The 17,840-nt window shown below is 38.9% G+C and overlaps 2 protein-coding genes across 2 annotated transcripts in view; one reads left to right on the top strand and one right to left on the bottom strand.

The window, feature by feature from the left end:
- The window catches only part of LOC111333369 (sushi, von Willebrand factor type A, EGF and pentraxin domain-containing protein 1), a 31,340-nt gene extending 19,429 nt beyond the window's left edge, over positions 1 to 11,911 (top strand). Inside the window, exons 10-23 of the mRNA XM_088759851.1 lie at positions 288 to 482; positions 1,127 to 1,318; positions 3,992 to 4,180; positions 4,573 to 4,818; positions 5,374 to 5,565; positions 6,463 to 6,660; positions 7,342 to 7,590; positions 7,975 to 8,220; positions 8,659 to 8,850; positions 9,015 to 9,275; positions 9,700 to 9,768; positions 10,195 to 10,428; positions 10,940 to 11,101; positions 11,585 to 11,911. Of these exons, the coding sequence (XP_088615977.1) occupies positions 288 to 482; positions 1,127 to 1,318; positions 3,992 to 4,180; positions 4,573 to 4,818; positions 5,374 to 5,565; positions 6,463 to 6,660; positions 7,342 to 7,590; positions 7,975 to 8,220; positions 8,659 to 8,850; positions 9,015 to 9,275; positions 9,700 to 9,768; positions 10,195 to 10,428; positions 10,940 to 11,101; positions 11,585 to 11,865 (2,906 nt within the window). The 3' untranslated portion in view covers positions 11,866 to 11,911. The remainder of the gene's footprint in view (positions 1 to 287; positions 483 to 1,126; positions 1,319 to 3,991; positions 4,181 to 4,572; positions 4,819 to 5,373; positions 5,566 to 6,462; positions 6,661 to 7,341; positions 7,591 to 7,974; positions 8,221 to 8,658; positions 8,851 to 9,014; positions 9,276 to 9,699; positions 9,769 to 10,194; positions 10,429 to 10,939; positions 11,102 to 11,584) is intronic.
- A 406-nt stretch (positions 11,912 to 12,317) lies between these two features.
- The window catches only part of LOC111333371 (uncharacterized), a 31,846-nt gene continuing 26,323 nt past the window's right edge, over positions 12,318 to 17,840 (bottom strand). Inside the window, exons 28-33 of the mRNA XM_088759839.1 lie at positions 16,961 to 17,197; positions 16,085 to 16,276; positions 15,207 to 15,674; positions 14,714 to 14,878; positions 13,664 to 13,772; positions 12,318 to 13,289 (exon numbers count right to left, since the gene is read on the bottom strand). Of these exons, the coding sequence (XP_088615965.1) occupies positions 13,001 to 13,289; positions 13,664 to 13,772; positions 14,714 to 14,878; positions 15,207 to 15,674; positions 16,085 to 16,276; positions 16,961 to 17,197 (1,460 nt within the window). The 3' untranslated portion in view covers positions 12,318 to 13,000. The remainder of the gene's footprint in view (positions 13,290 to 13,663; positions 13,773 to 14,713; positions 14,879 to 15,206; positions 15,675 to 16,084; positions 16,277 to 16,960; positions 17,198 to 17,840) is intronic.

Here is a 17,840-nt window from a genome sequence, read left to right as displayed (position 1 = left end):
AACACATTGACTTCGACCTCTCGACCAATACACTGACAATTAGGCCAGTGGGTGCTACACAGCACCCTTACTGTGAGGTGTAGGTTTAATTCCTTAATACAGATAGTGTGTGATATAATTTTGGACAAAACTATATGCTACATGTTATGCTATACCCTGACAGTTGGCCGGTGCCCCTAGTAAATGTGTCTTACCTCCATATGCAGACTTAGCATTTATGCTCTTTTATTTGTAAAATTATTTAAAGCAGCATGTAATATATACCTTTTTATTAAATTCCATTATAGTCATTCGCTGTGTGCCTAGATTATATGCCCCGACCGGAGGTACCTTACAGTGCAACAAAGACAATCAGTATGGATCTGAATGTACCTTCACGTGTCATGCTGGACGCACTTTGACAGGTTCTGCCCTCCGAGTTTGTCAGAAAGATTCAAAAACTTCTACAAGCTTTTGGACGGGAAGCAAGACAAGCTGTGAATGTACGTAAAATTAACATTTACGCTTATGAAAAGAATATGCAAAAGTTCGTATTTGTTAAAAAAAAACATAAAAACTTTTATAGAATCTACTTACAACAGAGACGATCTATTCTGTCTCCGAAATAGAAAATAATAATTTTTCTGCATTATGCAAAGTGTAATACTTTAAATTTTACTTCAAAGTGTCCTAATTTCATAATAGAATGTCTATGGATACAGTGAAAAATATATTGATACGATAATAAGATCACAAACTGTGAATTTAATTTCTACTATCTCGAAGAATGTAGTAGTCATTTGTTTCCTGTACACCATTGCTGTCCTTCTTGTACTCCATTGAAAAAGGCTAAACTGATGATAAATCTAAAAATTGAAAATGAGACGACCGAATTATAAATCCAGGTCTCTAACTGCTCTCCCTAATTAAATTACTTCCTTGTTTTGATGGGTATAATTTCAATTCCTAAGATGGGGCATTGTATTATTGTTGCTCTTTGGTAAACTTGCTTTCAAGGTTAACGACTCGGGAGTTTCAAGAGTTATCAACTCTGCTCCTATATAGAACTTAGGACTTTTTTTCCTTCACAGTTTAATACTATTGCTAAAATTTGCATCAGTCTTTCTCATATAAAATTTTGTGTTAGTGGTCCAGTGTCCACGTTTAGTCCCTCCACCACATAGTCTACTGTCTGGATGCGGAGCTGGCTCTCTCCATAATTTGTTCGGAGACAAATGTCTTTTCTATTGTGACGTTGGAAGCCAGATGATAAATGGATCAAGCGAGAGAACATGTCAAGCCAATGGCACCTGGTCTGGAGAGGCGCCATACTGTCAAGGTAAAGAACCACTGGAGGAGCTGTGATTTGGTATTTAGAACAAGTGTTTTTATAATCTGAGAAGATCCCCCTTCTCCTTTAAATTTATGAATTAATCATAAAAATTTGTAGCGGTGAAGAACCTCATCTCTAGCTCTCATTTTCAAGAGAACTGGATTTTGATTGAAATACGAACAAAATAGAAGCGACACTGAACAAAACCACCGATAGGTTTGAACCTAATCGGCATTACAATTATTGACACGTTAATCTTTACGACACCTTATTACTTCAACAGTATCCCTTTTGCCCTAGTTAAGTTAATCATTTCTCCTCCTCCCCTCAATAAAAACATGTTGTATCCTGATTCTATGAACTTTGAGCCAACATTGAATCGTATAGCTAACATTGAATGGGGAGGAGGATCTATTAATGATTTGGAGTGTGGAAGAAACAGGACTGTCATTCTTCGCATAAATAGATGTCTTTAAACATGTTTCAGCTAATTTTGACGCTGATTGTGGAGATATATACATCTGGAAAGTAAGATTTAGTACCAAATGAAACTCTAGCCATAACAAGACAACTGAATCTAACCAAACGAAAGCCTAAAAAGTGTAATCTTGTTCTTAAAGTGCTACTGAAACGTAATTTTCATATCGAGATTTTTGCAATATAATAGAGTTTGAACGTTATTTGCAAACGCTGTGTACTTTTTTTGGGCCAACGCATAGCGGAAAGTACATTTTTAACCATTCGAAGTTGACCGGCTGAGATCAAAACTGGCGGCCATCTTGGCGCGGCCAAAACAGCCCTGTGACGTCACTGGTTGAGTACTTCTGTGAAAGAAGGGTAAAAGCATGGAGTGTGGCTTGTATGTTGGGAGGCCGATAAAGAGGATTTCGGGCAAAATGCCATCCTCGTCTTATTAATCGGCGGCCACATCGGCATCTTGGCTATTTGCGGGAGGTTCGCCCGGATAGGGAGCAAAATTCCCGACTGATACCGAGAACGAATCTCTACCAGTCTATTTAGTTAATCGGAAACTGACGAGATCCACAAGATTAGGATCGAAACCGTGGTCTTGCTTGACCATCTAAAGAAAATGTCGAAACACATTATAACTGTAGATGGGCTACTAAACGCCCCGAGCCAAAGCACTGGCATTCAGAGAATGAAGGAAACATGGAAGCCTCATACGACACCGCCACTGAAGATGACCTACTCAGCAAGGCTGAGGATAACGAACAAATCCCGGTTCTGTCCTCGTGTACCGGTTCACAAGAGCCGATACAAAAGACCGAACAATACACATCAGCTAACCAATGACTCCTAAACAAAGAAAGAACAATACACAACAGCTAACCAATGACTCCTAAACAAAGAAAGAACAATACACAACAGCTAACCAGTGACTCCTAAACAAAGAAAGAACAATGGTAATTCCCTTGTGAACCGGTACACCAGGACAGAACCCAAATCCCTCTGTACCAAATGCCTCGCAGAACATGGCCAGAGTCCCTAAATATAGGACGAGGGCCAAAATAAGAGCAGACGAGGATTTCAAAAATGAGATAAAGCAAATCCTTAACAACGCGGAGCAAGAAACAGTAAAGGCGATCATGTGCTTCTATGAACGTGAAATCGGTCGTTTTAATACCGAAATAAAGAAAAGAAAACGAACCAAAACGGCTGGAACAGTGAACACTAAGAACTGTAGTACGATCGAATCAGCGCGCGTGACGCAAGCCGAAAGCAATCAAGACAACTTAACGATCGAGACAGTCAAAAAAATAGCTGTACATCTACAAAGGCGGACGATTCGAAAAAGGCGCAATCCCTGATGTGCGTACTCAGTGCCACACATAAAGCAAATTCTCATGAAAAACTGGCATTTAATAGAAACGCAACCACTACTGAGCGAACTATCCAAAAATCATACTCGTGAGGGCTAAACTTTGATGGGCTACTCTAAACACACGCTTGGGAGTCGTGTAGGCCTGTCAACCCCATTTTACACCACCATCTTCGTCTTCGCTACCGGAGACAACTTCGCTTCGTTCAGAAGAAGATTCACTTGACAAAACTTCAATATCTGCCATCTCCTTCGCCCACGAATACAAACAAACAATGAGTGAAAGAAAACCACGCTATCGGAGGAACACAACAAGTGACGTCATCAATCCATTTCGCTCGGTACCAGGGCCCGGACATGGTTTTGTGTAAAATTTTTGATTTGAACGGTTAAAAAAGATATCTTTCGCTTCTTTTTGGCCAAAGCAAATTATCTCATGATGATCAACATATTCAAAACTACAGGTTAGAGCAAATATTTCAGATACGAAAATTTCGTTTCAGTAGCACTTTAAGTGGAGAGGCCTACCAATTCCGTCGGGGACTTATCCCGAGATTCGTAGCTTGAAGCAAGAATGAGTCATTTCGCTCACCTGGACGGAAGCTTTTTCTGACAATTCGTACTTTTTTACTTTTTCATACTCTTGAGTGAAAATAGCCACTGCGAGAGTTAAAGTGTCTTGTCCAATAATCAAACAAATTGAACTCGACTACCGTGCAAAGCTGAAGCTCTCGATCCACAGACCGGCATGTTTTAGACCAATGTTCCTTCTCTACTATTCTACTGATAACTTAAATTTTGATTTAAAGACTTTAATGTCTGGCAAATTATTGTTGTAGTTGTTCAATGTAAACCCTTGCAAGCTCCGAAAGATGGTGACGTGAACCCAAGTTCCTGTAAAGCTTTTCCGCAATATGATACGTCATGTCATTTCACTTGCCAGAAAGGATACAGACTGAGTGGATGGCCGGTAGTGTCTTGCCTTAGAAAAGGAGAGTGGTCAAGGAACGCTACAACTCTTTGTAAAGGTTCCTTTTCATTTTTTCTTCTTTTTTCTCTCTAACTGCTAAATACGTAGTGAATTGTCAAACATCTTCTTGTTTATGCGCGCGAAGCACTTTCACTTGATAGTCTACATTCAGGCACACACATCATTCGCACGTCCGTTTCTTTAAAAAACAACAAAACCGAAGGAGATGGACGCATCTTAAATAGCAAAGAAAGGAAAATCTGATTTTGCGTTTGAACTAAGGGTTGTGGTGAGGTACAGGTATAGGTTTAAGGTGAGTTTAGTTCATAGGCCACACGACCTAAATTCTATCAGTGTTACCCTGTGTAAAAGGAAGGGTGACAAATTATAATCTCGATATTGGAATAACCTGTTTCAACTGTAACATATTTTGTGTTACTCATATCCCAGATGTTGAAAGCCCTTCCTTTGGTTTGACATGCCCCAGAAATATCAGGAAGTACGCGGACTGGGCAAGAAATTATACCAACATTACCTGGCCTCCTGTTATTGCCAGTGACAACTCCGGTGAAGCACCAAATGTAATATCCGTCGGTGTGACGGGTATATATTACAGAGGGAAGCACCAGGTTTTTTACAACGCCACTGATCAAGCAGGAAATTACAAGATCTGCACATTTTTTATAACTGTCGAAGGTGAGTAAATAGAGAGAGTTATCTTAACCCCGAGGACGAGGGCAACGCAATTTCATCAAGGGATTTCTTAGTTTCTAATCATGTTAAACATTTTAACAAATTCATGAAGTTTAGACGTGTGAAGCTTAGAGATTTTAATCACTGTATCCGTTTCGCTATTTTTTCTCTGATTCATATCAAGGATTTTTCTAGAACGCAACCAAAGACGAACCTAAAATAAGGTATACATGACTAGGTTAAGGCAAAAAAATAGACTTCATATGTAATAACAGCTCACTTCGTATTTTGGGCGATGAAATCCCGATCCCCAGGTGACTTTTATAATTCGCCTCCACGAGAGGGGTGGAGGGAAGTGGGTTTTACTTTTCCGTCAATGAAGCGTTCCAAGCAGCAAGACGAAAACATGCATATATTAAAACATCATTTGGTACAGAAAAACTATCTCATATACAGTGTTTAAATACCAGAGGAGATAAATAAACGAATCTACATGGACAATGTACCTTTCATCAGTTTGCTACTTTACGTGTATTAATAACTTGACACTTTCCCTAGTTCTACGATGCCAAACTTTGCTTCCTCCATTAAACGGCTTTTTCATGGGAGACTGCGTCAGCACTTACGGATCCACATGCAGAATTAGCTGCAATGATGGCTATCAGTTACTTGGATCAGGGAATGTCACGTGCCTGAACAAACCTGGACACATCATTGGGTACTGGGACAAACCTTCTCCAATTTGTAGAGGTAAGTGTATGAAAAAAATAAACCGCCTCCCAGTTAGCACAATTGGTAGAGCGCCGGACTGTTGTGCGGGAAGTTGTGTTTTAAAATCCGGCCGTACCAACACTCATGGTCTTTAAATAACCGAAAAGAAAGTGCTGCCTTTGTAATGATAACTGCAAATGGTTAGACTTTCTAGTCTTCTCGAATAGGGACGATAAATGGAGGTCCCGTCTCGCAAGCCCTTGTATGTAAAAAAAAAGAAAAATTGTGGGACGTTAAAGAACCCACACACTTTTCGAAAAGAGTAGGGCACGTAGTGCACGGTGTTGTATTCTATCTTTGTGTAGTGTCTATCAAATTGATGGGGGTTACTGCGCCTTTGAATATTGTATAGAAAGGGCACAATATAAATAAGTAATTCATTCATTCAAAAAAATATACAAACGAATAATGCTAATTGTTCTTTATTACTTTAAGCCCCTATCCCTTCCGAAATGCTTTTAATGCAAACGTTCTGACTTTTGAAACAATCGAGTTATCAAAGGCTCTCTTGGTCATTTGGCCATTCAAAACATGGGGACGGTATTTTTCTTTGCTTAACTTTCTTGACACAACCACCTAAGGTTTATTTACCCCTTTAAAAGCCATTGATGGTTTAAAGTAAAAAAAAAAAATAACGGAACTATTTGTCAACTTTAAATGATTGGTTTGTCATTATTTTTTTAATGTTGTTGTTTTGGTTGTTAATGCTACTGTTCATTAGAGTTTATGTCGACTTTCATCGTCAATTGAGGATAGCAAAGGTCCCACTAGTAAATGAGTCAACGCCATTGCTTACTTCCTTTTGAAAAGGAAGATTTTCAGTACCTATAAAGTGCTTAACCGCAGGTTAACTGAATTCTTTTGTGACCTTTTTAGCGCGTTCGTGTTCCTCCCTAAGTACACCACAACATGGCTTTTTATATCCACACATGTGCACGTCATTTCCTGTCAGCGGAACCACGTGCTTTTTTGAGTGCAAGCATGGTTACCAAAGCAACGGAGGTGTCAATCAGATACGGTGTGGACTAGATGGGAGATGGAATGGGACTCGATCCTATCTCTTAAAATGTCTTGGTCAGTCAATCAAAAGTTAATTGTATGTTATTTCTGGGAGTTTCATACGGTCAGTCTCCATTTTTTAGTAAAGTATACTTGTACAACAGCCTCGTGTCAGTTTTTTTAGATTAGAACTGTCCAAAAGTAGCGCTACGCCTGCATAGTTTAATCATTATTGTAGCCTAGAGGCTAGAGGAAGCGTGAGGTTTTCACATTTGCCCTTAAAAGTATAAACTTAAATCAGTTTTCATTTCAATGGTGATTCGTGCTTTCGTTTTGAAGCGTTACTGTAGCTTTGAAGGTTTCTGATGTATGGTGGCCATTTATTTTTGTACTGGTTGCTAGAGGAAGCAAGTCAAACTAAAAAACAAATACAGATTTTTTTTAAATATTGAATAACATTTGAGAGTTTAACGAAATTTTAACTTACAATTCGTAGGCATTCCATACATCTTTTAGATCTTTTCGTGATCTCTGGCTGACCGTTATTTTGAATATTGGATTTTTCGCGACTTTAAATAAAAAGAGGGGTTGGTCCCCAGACTCCCTAGGACAACGCTCTGGCGCCAAAACTATAAAACAGCATCGCTATGGTTGGTGTGATTCTTAAGCTCAAGCTGTATTAGTGGATTTTCGTTTGTATCTAAACTCTTATCGGCATATTTGGGTAGTCACTTATATATTGCTATGTATCCACAGATGTTACTTCACCCATATTCCTCAGCTGTCCTTCAGACATCAGCGTGAGTCTAGGTGTTAACTCTACTGTAATGGTCAATTGGACCGAGCCGGTTGCATGGGACAACAGCAACTTGATGCCAAATGTTACAGTTAACCCACCAGGAATTCGCCCACCTCATAGATTTAATGAAACCACTTTCGTTGTCTACACTGCAGTGGATGGAAGTGGGAACAAGAAACAGTGCTCTTTTAAAGTCATAGTAGTAGGTAACTATTATACCGATAAAAAGAGGTGAAGAAGAGGCCATAAACAGTCGAGATATGTAAAATGATCAAGAGTTTGTAATTTATCAAAACTCGGTGGAAAGCATTTTTCCCGTTTTAAGTTTTTTTGCGGAAATGAATCAAAGAAAGCTATAGAGAACAACATCTCGCCGTTTTCTTTTGGAGTCTAATGTTATCGTAAAAAAAATAGAATAATTAAAAATTCTAAAAAAATCAGCGTCTGGAAGGTGAGTAAAAAAAGCCGGTTATGCCATGACTCGTACAATGTTTCTTTAACATTTTTAATTGTTTTTGTGCTCAATATATCTCATTCAATGAATCATATTGATAATCTGGAATTGACCTGTATCTGTCTCTTCATGACAGATGAATTAAGTCCTGAAGTTGTTTACTGTCCTAAGGATCAAATTATTATCACCAAAGAGATTAAAGAGGTGGTGATATGGAACGAACCACAATTTAAAGACAATAGTAATCATCCGCCGACCATCAAATGCAACCACCAAAGTGGTACCGAGTTTTACTGGGGAACCTGGAATGTTAGCTGTACAGCCCGAGACAACAACCCGAATAACAAACCGGCACTCTGTCAGTTTAATATAACTGTAAAACGTAAGTAGCTAATGCATTCATCGACATTGTGACAAACCTTTCGTAAAGAAAGATTTTTATGATGAGTTGGCAATAGAACATGCCATTCCATAAGTTAACGAGCTCCAAATCTTAGGCGTTAGATTTCAAACTAAGTGTAAATTCACGAGCAACTTGTACATGTACAAAAAGCCAGTAAAAGTAAACAGATACTTGCTCGTGTAGTAGAAGTAGAAGTAGTATTGGTAGTAGCAGAGGAAGTCGCAGTAGTAGCGGTAGAAGCGGTTAAAACGTGCCTAATTCCATCTAATGAGGTCGCCTTCAACTACGTTGAAAAACTTCAGTTGCCATCTTGGTGATGATACTAAAAAGCATCGTTTTAAGATTTAACGAGTCAGACTGCTATTTGCTGTAAAATGAAATTTCAGATTGTACCTGAAGTCTTCTTGTTTTACTCAGCGCAAAGTTGTTCGGGTATGACACCACCCCAAAACGGAGCCAAGGCTTGTGACAAATGGATGTTCGGACGTATGTGTTCTCCTATGTGCAAAGACCGTTGGGACTTTCCCCAAAAGCCTCGGGCTAGTGTATGGGTTTGTGCGTACTCTTCAGGCATATGGTATCCCAGTGACCGCTGGCCGGATTGTTCAGGTTAGAAAATAAGATGAAAAGCGTCTAACTAATGTAAAAAAATGGGGGCTGTTATGTTAAAAATGGTATCGTTAGCCGCGAAAGCCTGCCGGCCGTGATTAGTTATCATGGTCTATTTCGTATTGGGGCTTCTCTTATCTCTTTTTAATATTTGACCTTTACAGAAATTTATCGAGCTGGTTCTGCTCGAATGGCGATGCATTTGCACTACTTCACTGGTGATTGTAATACGCCAGAAGCTAAAGCAGAAATCGCTCAGAACTTTATCCAGATCTTGAACACGTCTGCTTTCAAAGATATCTGTCAAAAACCACCATACAAAGATAAGTGCAAAACAGAAAACGTTGAAGTCACGTGTGCTGATGATGGATTTACCTTAAATAGAGGAAAACGAAACATATTCATGTATGCAGTTTTTGGAGCAGGTCTGGCTTTTTGACGACTATATATTTGATGATGGAATTGTTTTGATATTGCATACAGCTGATGGAAATCCCTGTTTGGAATAAATGTATTTGATAATTTTTTTATCAGTGTCTACGGTTACTGATCCTAAATGCAAACAGAAATATCATACCTTGTCCACTGTTTTAGTGTTTTTCCTCAATGGTGTACTTTTCAAGCCGCCTTTTTTCATTGGGACATAAGCCATGAAAGAAATACCTTTGTATCTTAGGAATTAAAAACTGGAAACTTCAGCGTCATTAAAAAGTACAGTAAACCTGTGTAGATGTTCCAGACCTTACTAGTCACAAGCATGTGATCATGTTCAAATAGCTTTGTAAGGGTTGCGAACTTTTTGTCTCTTTCTAAGTTTTTGTCATTCTTGCATTTGTTTTATGTTTACAGTGAACGGTGTTCATCACGAGAGACAGCGACGATTCGCTTCGCGCGTTTTAATTACTGCTGATATTGTGGGTATGTTTTAATTTATGTAATTAGAACTAGATAACTATGAGCTTCAAATTCCCTCACTTTCAAGACTCAGATAAATACGAATAAATATACATGTATTTCATTCGTTTATTTCAGTCATTTATTTAGTTATTCCATCTTTTTTCACCCTTAGGCTTCATAGGCACATTCCTATTAAAGCAGAGGTTTCAGTTTTGGAGACTCTGTTTGCAGCAGATTTTGGTTCTTATACAATTTTTTAATTTGTGTTATAAGAGAGGATATTGGCCTATTGGCTTCGTCGTGGAAATAATACGTTTTTGCCTCATTTTTGAGTGTTTGGGCGTTTGGGCGTCAAGTGTTTGTTATAAAACTCTATTTTGCTTTGTGTTAGTTTTTTTGTGTTTAGTGTGCATTTTTTGTTTTCATTTTTCAAATTTTAACCTACAGTAAGCCTTGATGGCATTCAAGCAAACAACACCAAAGAAGGCCAGATTATGGTGGGAGAGATAGGTATAGAAATCACCAAGAACATAAGCAGGCAGCTCAAAAGTGCAGTCAACAACGACAGCCTGGTTCTCAGAATCAATGGCACTGATATCAAACCTGATAAACAGTCGCTAAACATCTCAGAGCCCAAACGTGTTTGCAATAGAGGACAAGTGTATAAAGAAGGATACTGTTGTGAGTCATAACCATTCCTTTTCATAATCGTCACTGATGGGAAACGTCCATGACAGGACGGAAAATGCGTGCACTGTAAGTACCTCTCGTTGTCCCATAAGAAGCCTTAGAAAAACTTTTCTAAGGCTTAGTGTGGGACAACAGGAGGTACTTCAGTGCACGCATTTTCCGTCCTGTCATGAATACAGTAAAACATCTATTAAGAAACTATGGGCCAACTGCAAAAGCGTTTTTAACATCAGAAAGTATCGCAATACAAATTTGTGATATCTTTTATGCTTTCTTCTTCTAAACGTCTGTTTCCCTATTCGATACAATTTTCGTACATATTTTTGGCTTAAAGCTAACTAAATAACCTATGAATAGCTGCCCACAAATTATGGACAACTCTCCCCTGGAAGTGTTTGCGATAAACTAGGAAATCTTATCTGCTGGCCACTGACAACTGGTGATATCTGGCTCAGCTACCTCCAATAATTGCGGACTAATTTCGTACATTTTTCTTGAATAGTAAACTGTACATTTGGAACTTACTTGAATTACACGACTGAAACGTGCGAAGACTGTCCCATTGGAACATATCAAGACTACGAAGGACAAGAACGGTGTTTGGCATGTCCAGCGAAAACTTCGACAACAGAATCCAGAACAGGAAACCGTTCCAAATGCTTAGGTAGCTAATCATGCTTTAGTGACCCTTTCGACATAAACAAAAACACATACGCAAAAACAAAGCCAAGCACATAGAAAACAACAAATTGATTAATATGGCAGAAAACGTGGTTATGCATTATTTGAAGTGGGAAACCGGCGGAAGGCTTTAAGGTCCTACGAATGTTGTTTCACACGTTGTGTGGAACAGCCGGTAATCCAAACTACTTAAAATGTTTTTTTTTTCCCGTCCATTAATATCTAGGCTTTTTAGTATGTTGCTTCGATACATTCACTTTACCAACTAAAGTGAATATTTTCGATAATTTGATATTTTGAGTGTATATTTACAACCTACATTTTATCCTCTCTCTCAACCATCTCCTGCGAAAAATATTAAACCTTGGAATTTTGTTGAAGTTTGGGTTAGTTACCAGGGTCTGTTTGTTCATTTGTTTTAAGTTCAGTTGTTTTCAAGCCTTGTTGTTTTTTCTTTGGTTAAAAGCCCTGTGCAAAGCTGGTTCCTTCTCGCCAACCGGACTAGAGCCTTGTTTTGTATGTGACAAAGGGCTTTATCAGGAAATGGAGGGAGAGCGCCATTGCTTAAAATGCGGTGTCAACGAAACAACTCCTTCTGAAGGATCCAACAATTCTATGCAATGTGGAGGTATTTTAAAATTAATTCAATTTGTAAAGGAAAACCGCGTTTCGCTGAAACTGACGTACCATTTGAGTGCTGAAAAGAACCAAAAATACATTGAGAATATGCTTTCACAGCCTAAGTAATACATTAAACTATTTGACCAGGCATGAAGTACATGTACTATATCTGCGCAATAATGCAACCATCAAGTTCTTTTAGGGCTTGATATTTTACCATATAACTAAACGTATTGCCGAGGGACTGATGACTTACGACTGATGAAACGCTTTGCTAATCGATACGCTGACTGTCAAGCCAATGTTTAACTTGTACGAATTCTAATGGATCATTGGCCTGAAATGTTTTACTGATAAGATTTCCGCGAGAACAACAGAAGACGAAAGTCGACGGTCAATAATTTGGACCATTCGCCCTCAATCAGTCATACTATCCATCTTTCTGTCTGTCGGTCTGCATGTCAATTGGTCAGAACACTACAAACATTCCTTGTTAGTCATACAGTGCGCCTTCAAATCCACCCTAATGTGGGCTCACGTGAAGCTAAAGCGGGAAGGTTCACGCTATTTTACGCAAAACGTAAAAGGGACCAGCTGGACGTTTGCCGTTTCACGTAAACGCGGTGCTAAGTCTCTCTGTAAGCTAATTAAAAAAACGGCTGTGGGTCTATGTAATTACTTCTTGGCTTGCAAGAAGCAGTAACACAGCATTTTACCTATACAGATAGCGAATTCTTGTATTTATCACCAGAGTATTAATGTTTCTGTGAGTATCAACGTCCACGTGAAATTTCGCCGCATACTATGCCACCACCAGTGTCAAGTCAAAGAACGTATTTAAAGCCCCCCCCCTCCCCCCCGCAGCCGACCAGGAAAGTGGCAGAAGCCGAACTTAATATCAGCTTATCGATTTTTAGATACACTGAGCTAACCAGCCTTAGTCATCAAAACGTTTCTAAAAAACTGAATACTTCCCAAACTGAATGTTTTTGGTGAGCCTCTCGTTGGCCACAAAAATACAAATACCTGACACATATTTATCTTTAAGTTTATATGACTATGATGATTTTGTCAAACTCCTGCATAAGAATTCCCTTTTTTGTAGAGTTTTAATGGACTGTTTAGTTGGACAAGTTGCCCATGATCAGACAGCTGCAATAATAAAATGCTTACGCTTCGCTCGCAATTTCATAATGTTCTGCCATATACCTGGATAATCTAGTTTACAGACCAAATGCTTCGGCGTGAGGAGGGAAGTAATTTAAACGTTTTCATAAGGGTACAATGGAGTTACTGCATAAGGCCAAACATCATCATTTTGTATAGTTGATTGAGATTCACTGTTCATCTGACGACCAACATTGCCATTCACATAGATTCTTAGTTCTGATATCTCTTCATAGGTATGGACTGGTCTCATTTGGTGATCCCCTCCTTGTGATTGCATTCCTAGTCCATCCGAGGCTTTGTCTTCTGGGGGGTCCCGCATTCCTCCGAACGTTAATGATCTCTCGCTCCTTTCCGGTTTTCCATTGCACGCATAGGTCAATCTATTTATAATAAAATAGAGCACACTAAATGTGTCTTTCGTTGGGAGGTGTATTGAAAAACAAAATTTTTACCCCAATTGGCAGTAATGTAACAATCTGATTGTCTAATTTGCTGTCGATAAGAGTACAGTTAACGCTGCTCGTGTCAACGTGTCATGCGATGCCTTTATCAGTTCTCAAACATGGTTAACTTTAAAATTTCTGTAGCTTTTTTTACAAATTCCATGCAAAAAAGGAAATAGCATCCTTGTTATAAGTGTTTTTGTTATTTTTTCATTATTTCTTTAAACAAGGGATTGATTTTTCAACCATATGTCAAGTCATCAGAAAAAGCGCCTATTTACAAAAGTCGTGTTCGACTGATATGTACGTACCTGCGGTAAAAATAGAAACCAGCTGCAGTCAAAGCAACCAAAATAATTACAGCGACAAGAAGTCCGACGATGAGGCCAGTGTCAGTATCTTCCTTGGTGGAATCAAGTTCTGTTGAGCAACAGAGACAGTCCCGTTAACTAGAACTAGGTGAAGACCAACTCGAGGGTGACAAAACTCCATAAACTGACCACTATGGGTGCTGGCGAGGAGAATGTCCACCATGTCAGGTGGGGAGAGAATAATGTTTCCTTTACATACTGTGCGCACACGTTGAGATTTATTTTTTGTTTGAGGGTGTGTTACAGTACATAAATTGACCATAGAAATTTTCGAGGAATCTTATTTAGAATATCTCACTATAATTAACGTCAGCTGTACGCTTTACGGTTTAATTGACAAGTCATTTGGTAAAATTTGTCTGTGAAAAAATTTTCTGTGAATTCTCCGAGCTCAAAACTTAGCATGATGGTTGTGAATATAGAATGCTGTTTTTGTTGACGTTTGAGAACTTAGACAAAGGAGTTTATCGAGGTCAAAGTCGTTTTCTTTATGGCCTGCTCTCTCGAAAAACGGTGTTTGAGCAGTGTGAATTGCCCAATCTAAATTCTGGGCCTGCTGTAATTTGCTACGTTGTTGCGGTGTCCCTGCCTTTTTTTTTTTTTTTTCTTGTTTTTATTTGTTCTTGTCTCTTTTTTTTTTCTTGTCTTTTTTTTATGTTTTATTTTGTTTTGTTTTTGCTTTGTCACTGATTGTAATTTTTTTTCTTTTTATATATATATAAATATATCTATTTCGATTGTTATTGTTTGGCGACGTTACTACATAAACAAAATAATCGCGCACCGGTTCTCCTTACAACAAATAAAACGGAACTATGCTCAGTCACTGTTCTTGTTGGACTAAGCAAGGGCTGTTATTGAAACTAAATGTTGTATGGGTGCTACAGAACGAAGTGTCATTTAAAGTTATTTTTCTGATATTCGTATCGTTAATACAGCCTATTTAGTATGTTGAGAAAAGACTCTCGAAGTTTCAGCAGCTATCCATACCTCTGAAGCAGTCTTTACTAGAAGTAGCTCCAGTGGCATCCGTTGATTTTCCTTGGTCACACTTTTCGCAGCTGGTTTGACCTTCCTTGTCCTGGTAACTACCTTTGCCACAAAGCGTACAGTTACAGCTGTTTTGATCGTAGTACGTTCCCACTGGACACGCCACTGTTGAAAATCAAATGAAGATCCAAAAGTTTGCAAAGTCGTCCGAAATATTTATAAAGTAAATGGCTTGAGTCTCTTAGAAAGCGTTTTAATGAAACAAAAAAACATTTCAGCCGATCAACGAAAATTTCAAAATCAAAAATAGTAAGGGAAAGATCAAAGTAACAACTAGCAATTCCCATCAGCGACGATAAGCGTGGGCAGAAATGATTCGGTTTTAGCGTCAAAACTGATGAAGCGAGAGGGTAGCACGAGTTCCTTTGACCACGAAGCTGTTTAATCCAATTGATCTCAAAAGTGATATAACCATACCAACTGCAACACTTACCACATCCTTTTTTGTCGCCGCTTGTAACAAATCCGGCACTGCATATAACACTATAACAAAGATACTGTAATGAAGATTTCTCAGCGGTGCTGTTCATTCCATTCACATTTATACTGAACTGTCCTGTAACGACCGCATATTTCATCTGAAACAGGACCGCTTCACTCTTTCCCAGGACATCGTCGTTCTTTAAGTCATTATCAAGAGCTTCTCTCACCATCAAGGTAAAAAGAACCTCCATTGCGTGATTGACTGCTTGCTTTTTCCTCTCCTCCTCCGAAAACTCACATTCGGGAACGGTAAGCTTTGTCAGTTGGCAAGCATGGCATCCGGAGACTGTTGAAAGTGTTTTGTGGACAGCGCTTTTCACAGCTTTGAGTAAATCCTTGTGGTTTTTAATGCTCCCGCAATTAACCCCAAGAAATTTTACAGAGAAGTGATGTTCTATTTCTTTGGGAGTAGCTCTACCTGTTGGAAAATGATAACAGGAAAAGAATTGTTGTTATAGTGAGTCAGATATCGATCCGTACACTTACCTTTTGCAATTCGCAATTAAAAACTTATCTTTTTTATCAGACGCCAACCAAAATAAAAATACTGACTTGCCATGTCAACTTATCATTCAAGACATGTATTATCTGTTGTTATCGATCGATATACGACCGATTCACGGGTGCTTTCTCCAAATCTAAATTATCTTGCTCGTTACCACCAGCCACAAGTGTTAGCCAGATTTTATTAGAGGCCTCATGTTTTTTCAATAAAAAAAGGAAATATTTTTTCTTGGTGTTAGACAACTGTTAACCAAGGTAAGAATTCAGGTGCAACTAAAGATAACACATAACTCTAAAAGACATTTTAGAAAACACTTTTCTTACTTGCGCAAGAAGGTATCTCAAGATCATCTTTTCCATTCCATTTCCATTCTGTATCTGGCCCACAGCCATACATTGTAGTTGCTCCGGAATTAAAGGCGTGTCCTTCATCACAAGACATGATGCACAGCAGTTCTCCAGATAGCTTTCGACACTTTGTTTGACCACTCCTAGGTTTCTCCAGTTTTGCACACACTATAAAAAAGGGGACATGTCTAAATTAAGTTCAAATTTCCTTAAAAATGAGCGGAAAATTTAGGACCAGAGGCACTAATCATTCGGCTGGAATTATTTTTTAATTGTACCTACTTCAAGTTTATGTCAGTGAAACCTAGGAACAATCTTAGCAAGGATTACTCAAAGGAAACAGATTCAACTCTTCATTAATCGTTTTTATGTAAATCCCAGTCTACAATGTGCTGTTAATAATAATGATAACCTATATTTTTAGAGGGTGGCACCAATTACTTTGAAAGTATTCTCCCTAGCGGCCCTCTGAAACACACACCCATCCCACCCCAGGGGAGGACATCCATCACACAGTAATCTCTGTGTGAGAAATTAACGTCTCCTACCCCAACCCTGCAGAAGACGGAACCTTCATTTATTCGTCCCTATCCGAGAAGACTAGAATATCTAACCATTTCGTGATGTTATAGAAACGTAGCAAATTCTTCTCAATTATTTTAAGACCCCGAGTGTTGGTCCGGCCGGGGCTCGAACCTTCGACCTCCCGCACAACAGTCCAGCGCTCTATCCATTGAGCTAATCGGGAGGCGGTTACTCTTTAATCGACGAAATACAAGATCCCAGCGATACTTAGCGCTACAACCACGTTAAAGACCCGTACGGTTTTTGTATTTTTAAGAAAATATTTACCTTTTTCGTCGACGATCTTCTGCGCACAGTTAGTGCCATAATACCCGTCATCGCATTCACAATCGTATCGGTTCACACCATCCACACACTTTCCATTGACGCAAGGATTGGAGCTGCAATCATTGATGTCGATATTGCAGTACGCACCTGAAAACCCGGGTAGACACGCGCAGTGGTAACGGTCTTCACGAGCTTCACAATGGAGAAAGTGGGAGCAATTTGTTGTGCAGTCTAAAGCTGCCGGAGAAAAAAAAAGAGAGAAAGAAAAAGAAATTCATCTGAGAGGTTAGAGTTAAAAACAAATCTGAATATGAATTTTATTCATGATTATTGTAAACAAATTATGAAGAAAATAGAACAAACAAAATACATAAAGGTAACTCATCCAGAAGAAACTGAAAGGAATGAATCTTGGTATCAAACTCTGAAAGTTCACCTGACCATTAGAATGGTTAGAGTCATCTCGATTCTCGTAGTAAAGAAAGAATTAAGTTTCGAATGAATCCCAGGGGCAGATGACCATCACATTTTTAAGGACAGAAGCTTCCGAGTAGCAAAATGGTTACCAGTGTTTGGACAAGGCTAGGTATTTAACTCACTGAGGCAAATGTTTTGACTTAGTCTTACTACCGTTTTTCTAACAATCACCATTTCTTGTAAACTTTTTACTTTGCGGAGTCATTCTTTAATAACTAGGTGAACAACATGAAACATTCGATAGAGTCGCTCCTAGTGACTGATATTTTCATGTTTATCTAGCCAGTCCTCACCCTCACTGCTTATTACTGTCTAGGAGGCGGTCTGGTTGACCACCTCTAACATTTCGCCAGGGTTTCCTGACATAGAGAGACTTTGCAAGGAGGAGGCGTCTTATTCAAGA

Source organism: Stylophora pistillata, chromosome 5 (genome assembly GCF_964205215.1).
Source record: "Stylophora pistillata chromosome 5, jaStyPist1.2, whole genome shotgun sequence".
In the NCBI taxonomy this organism is placed as follows: Eukaryota; Metazoa; Cnidaria; class Anthozoa; order Scleractinia; family Pocilloporidae; genus Stylophora; species Stylophora pistillata.
This window is presented reverse-complemented; position numbering and strand designations above follow the sequence as displayed.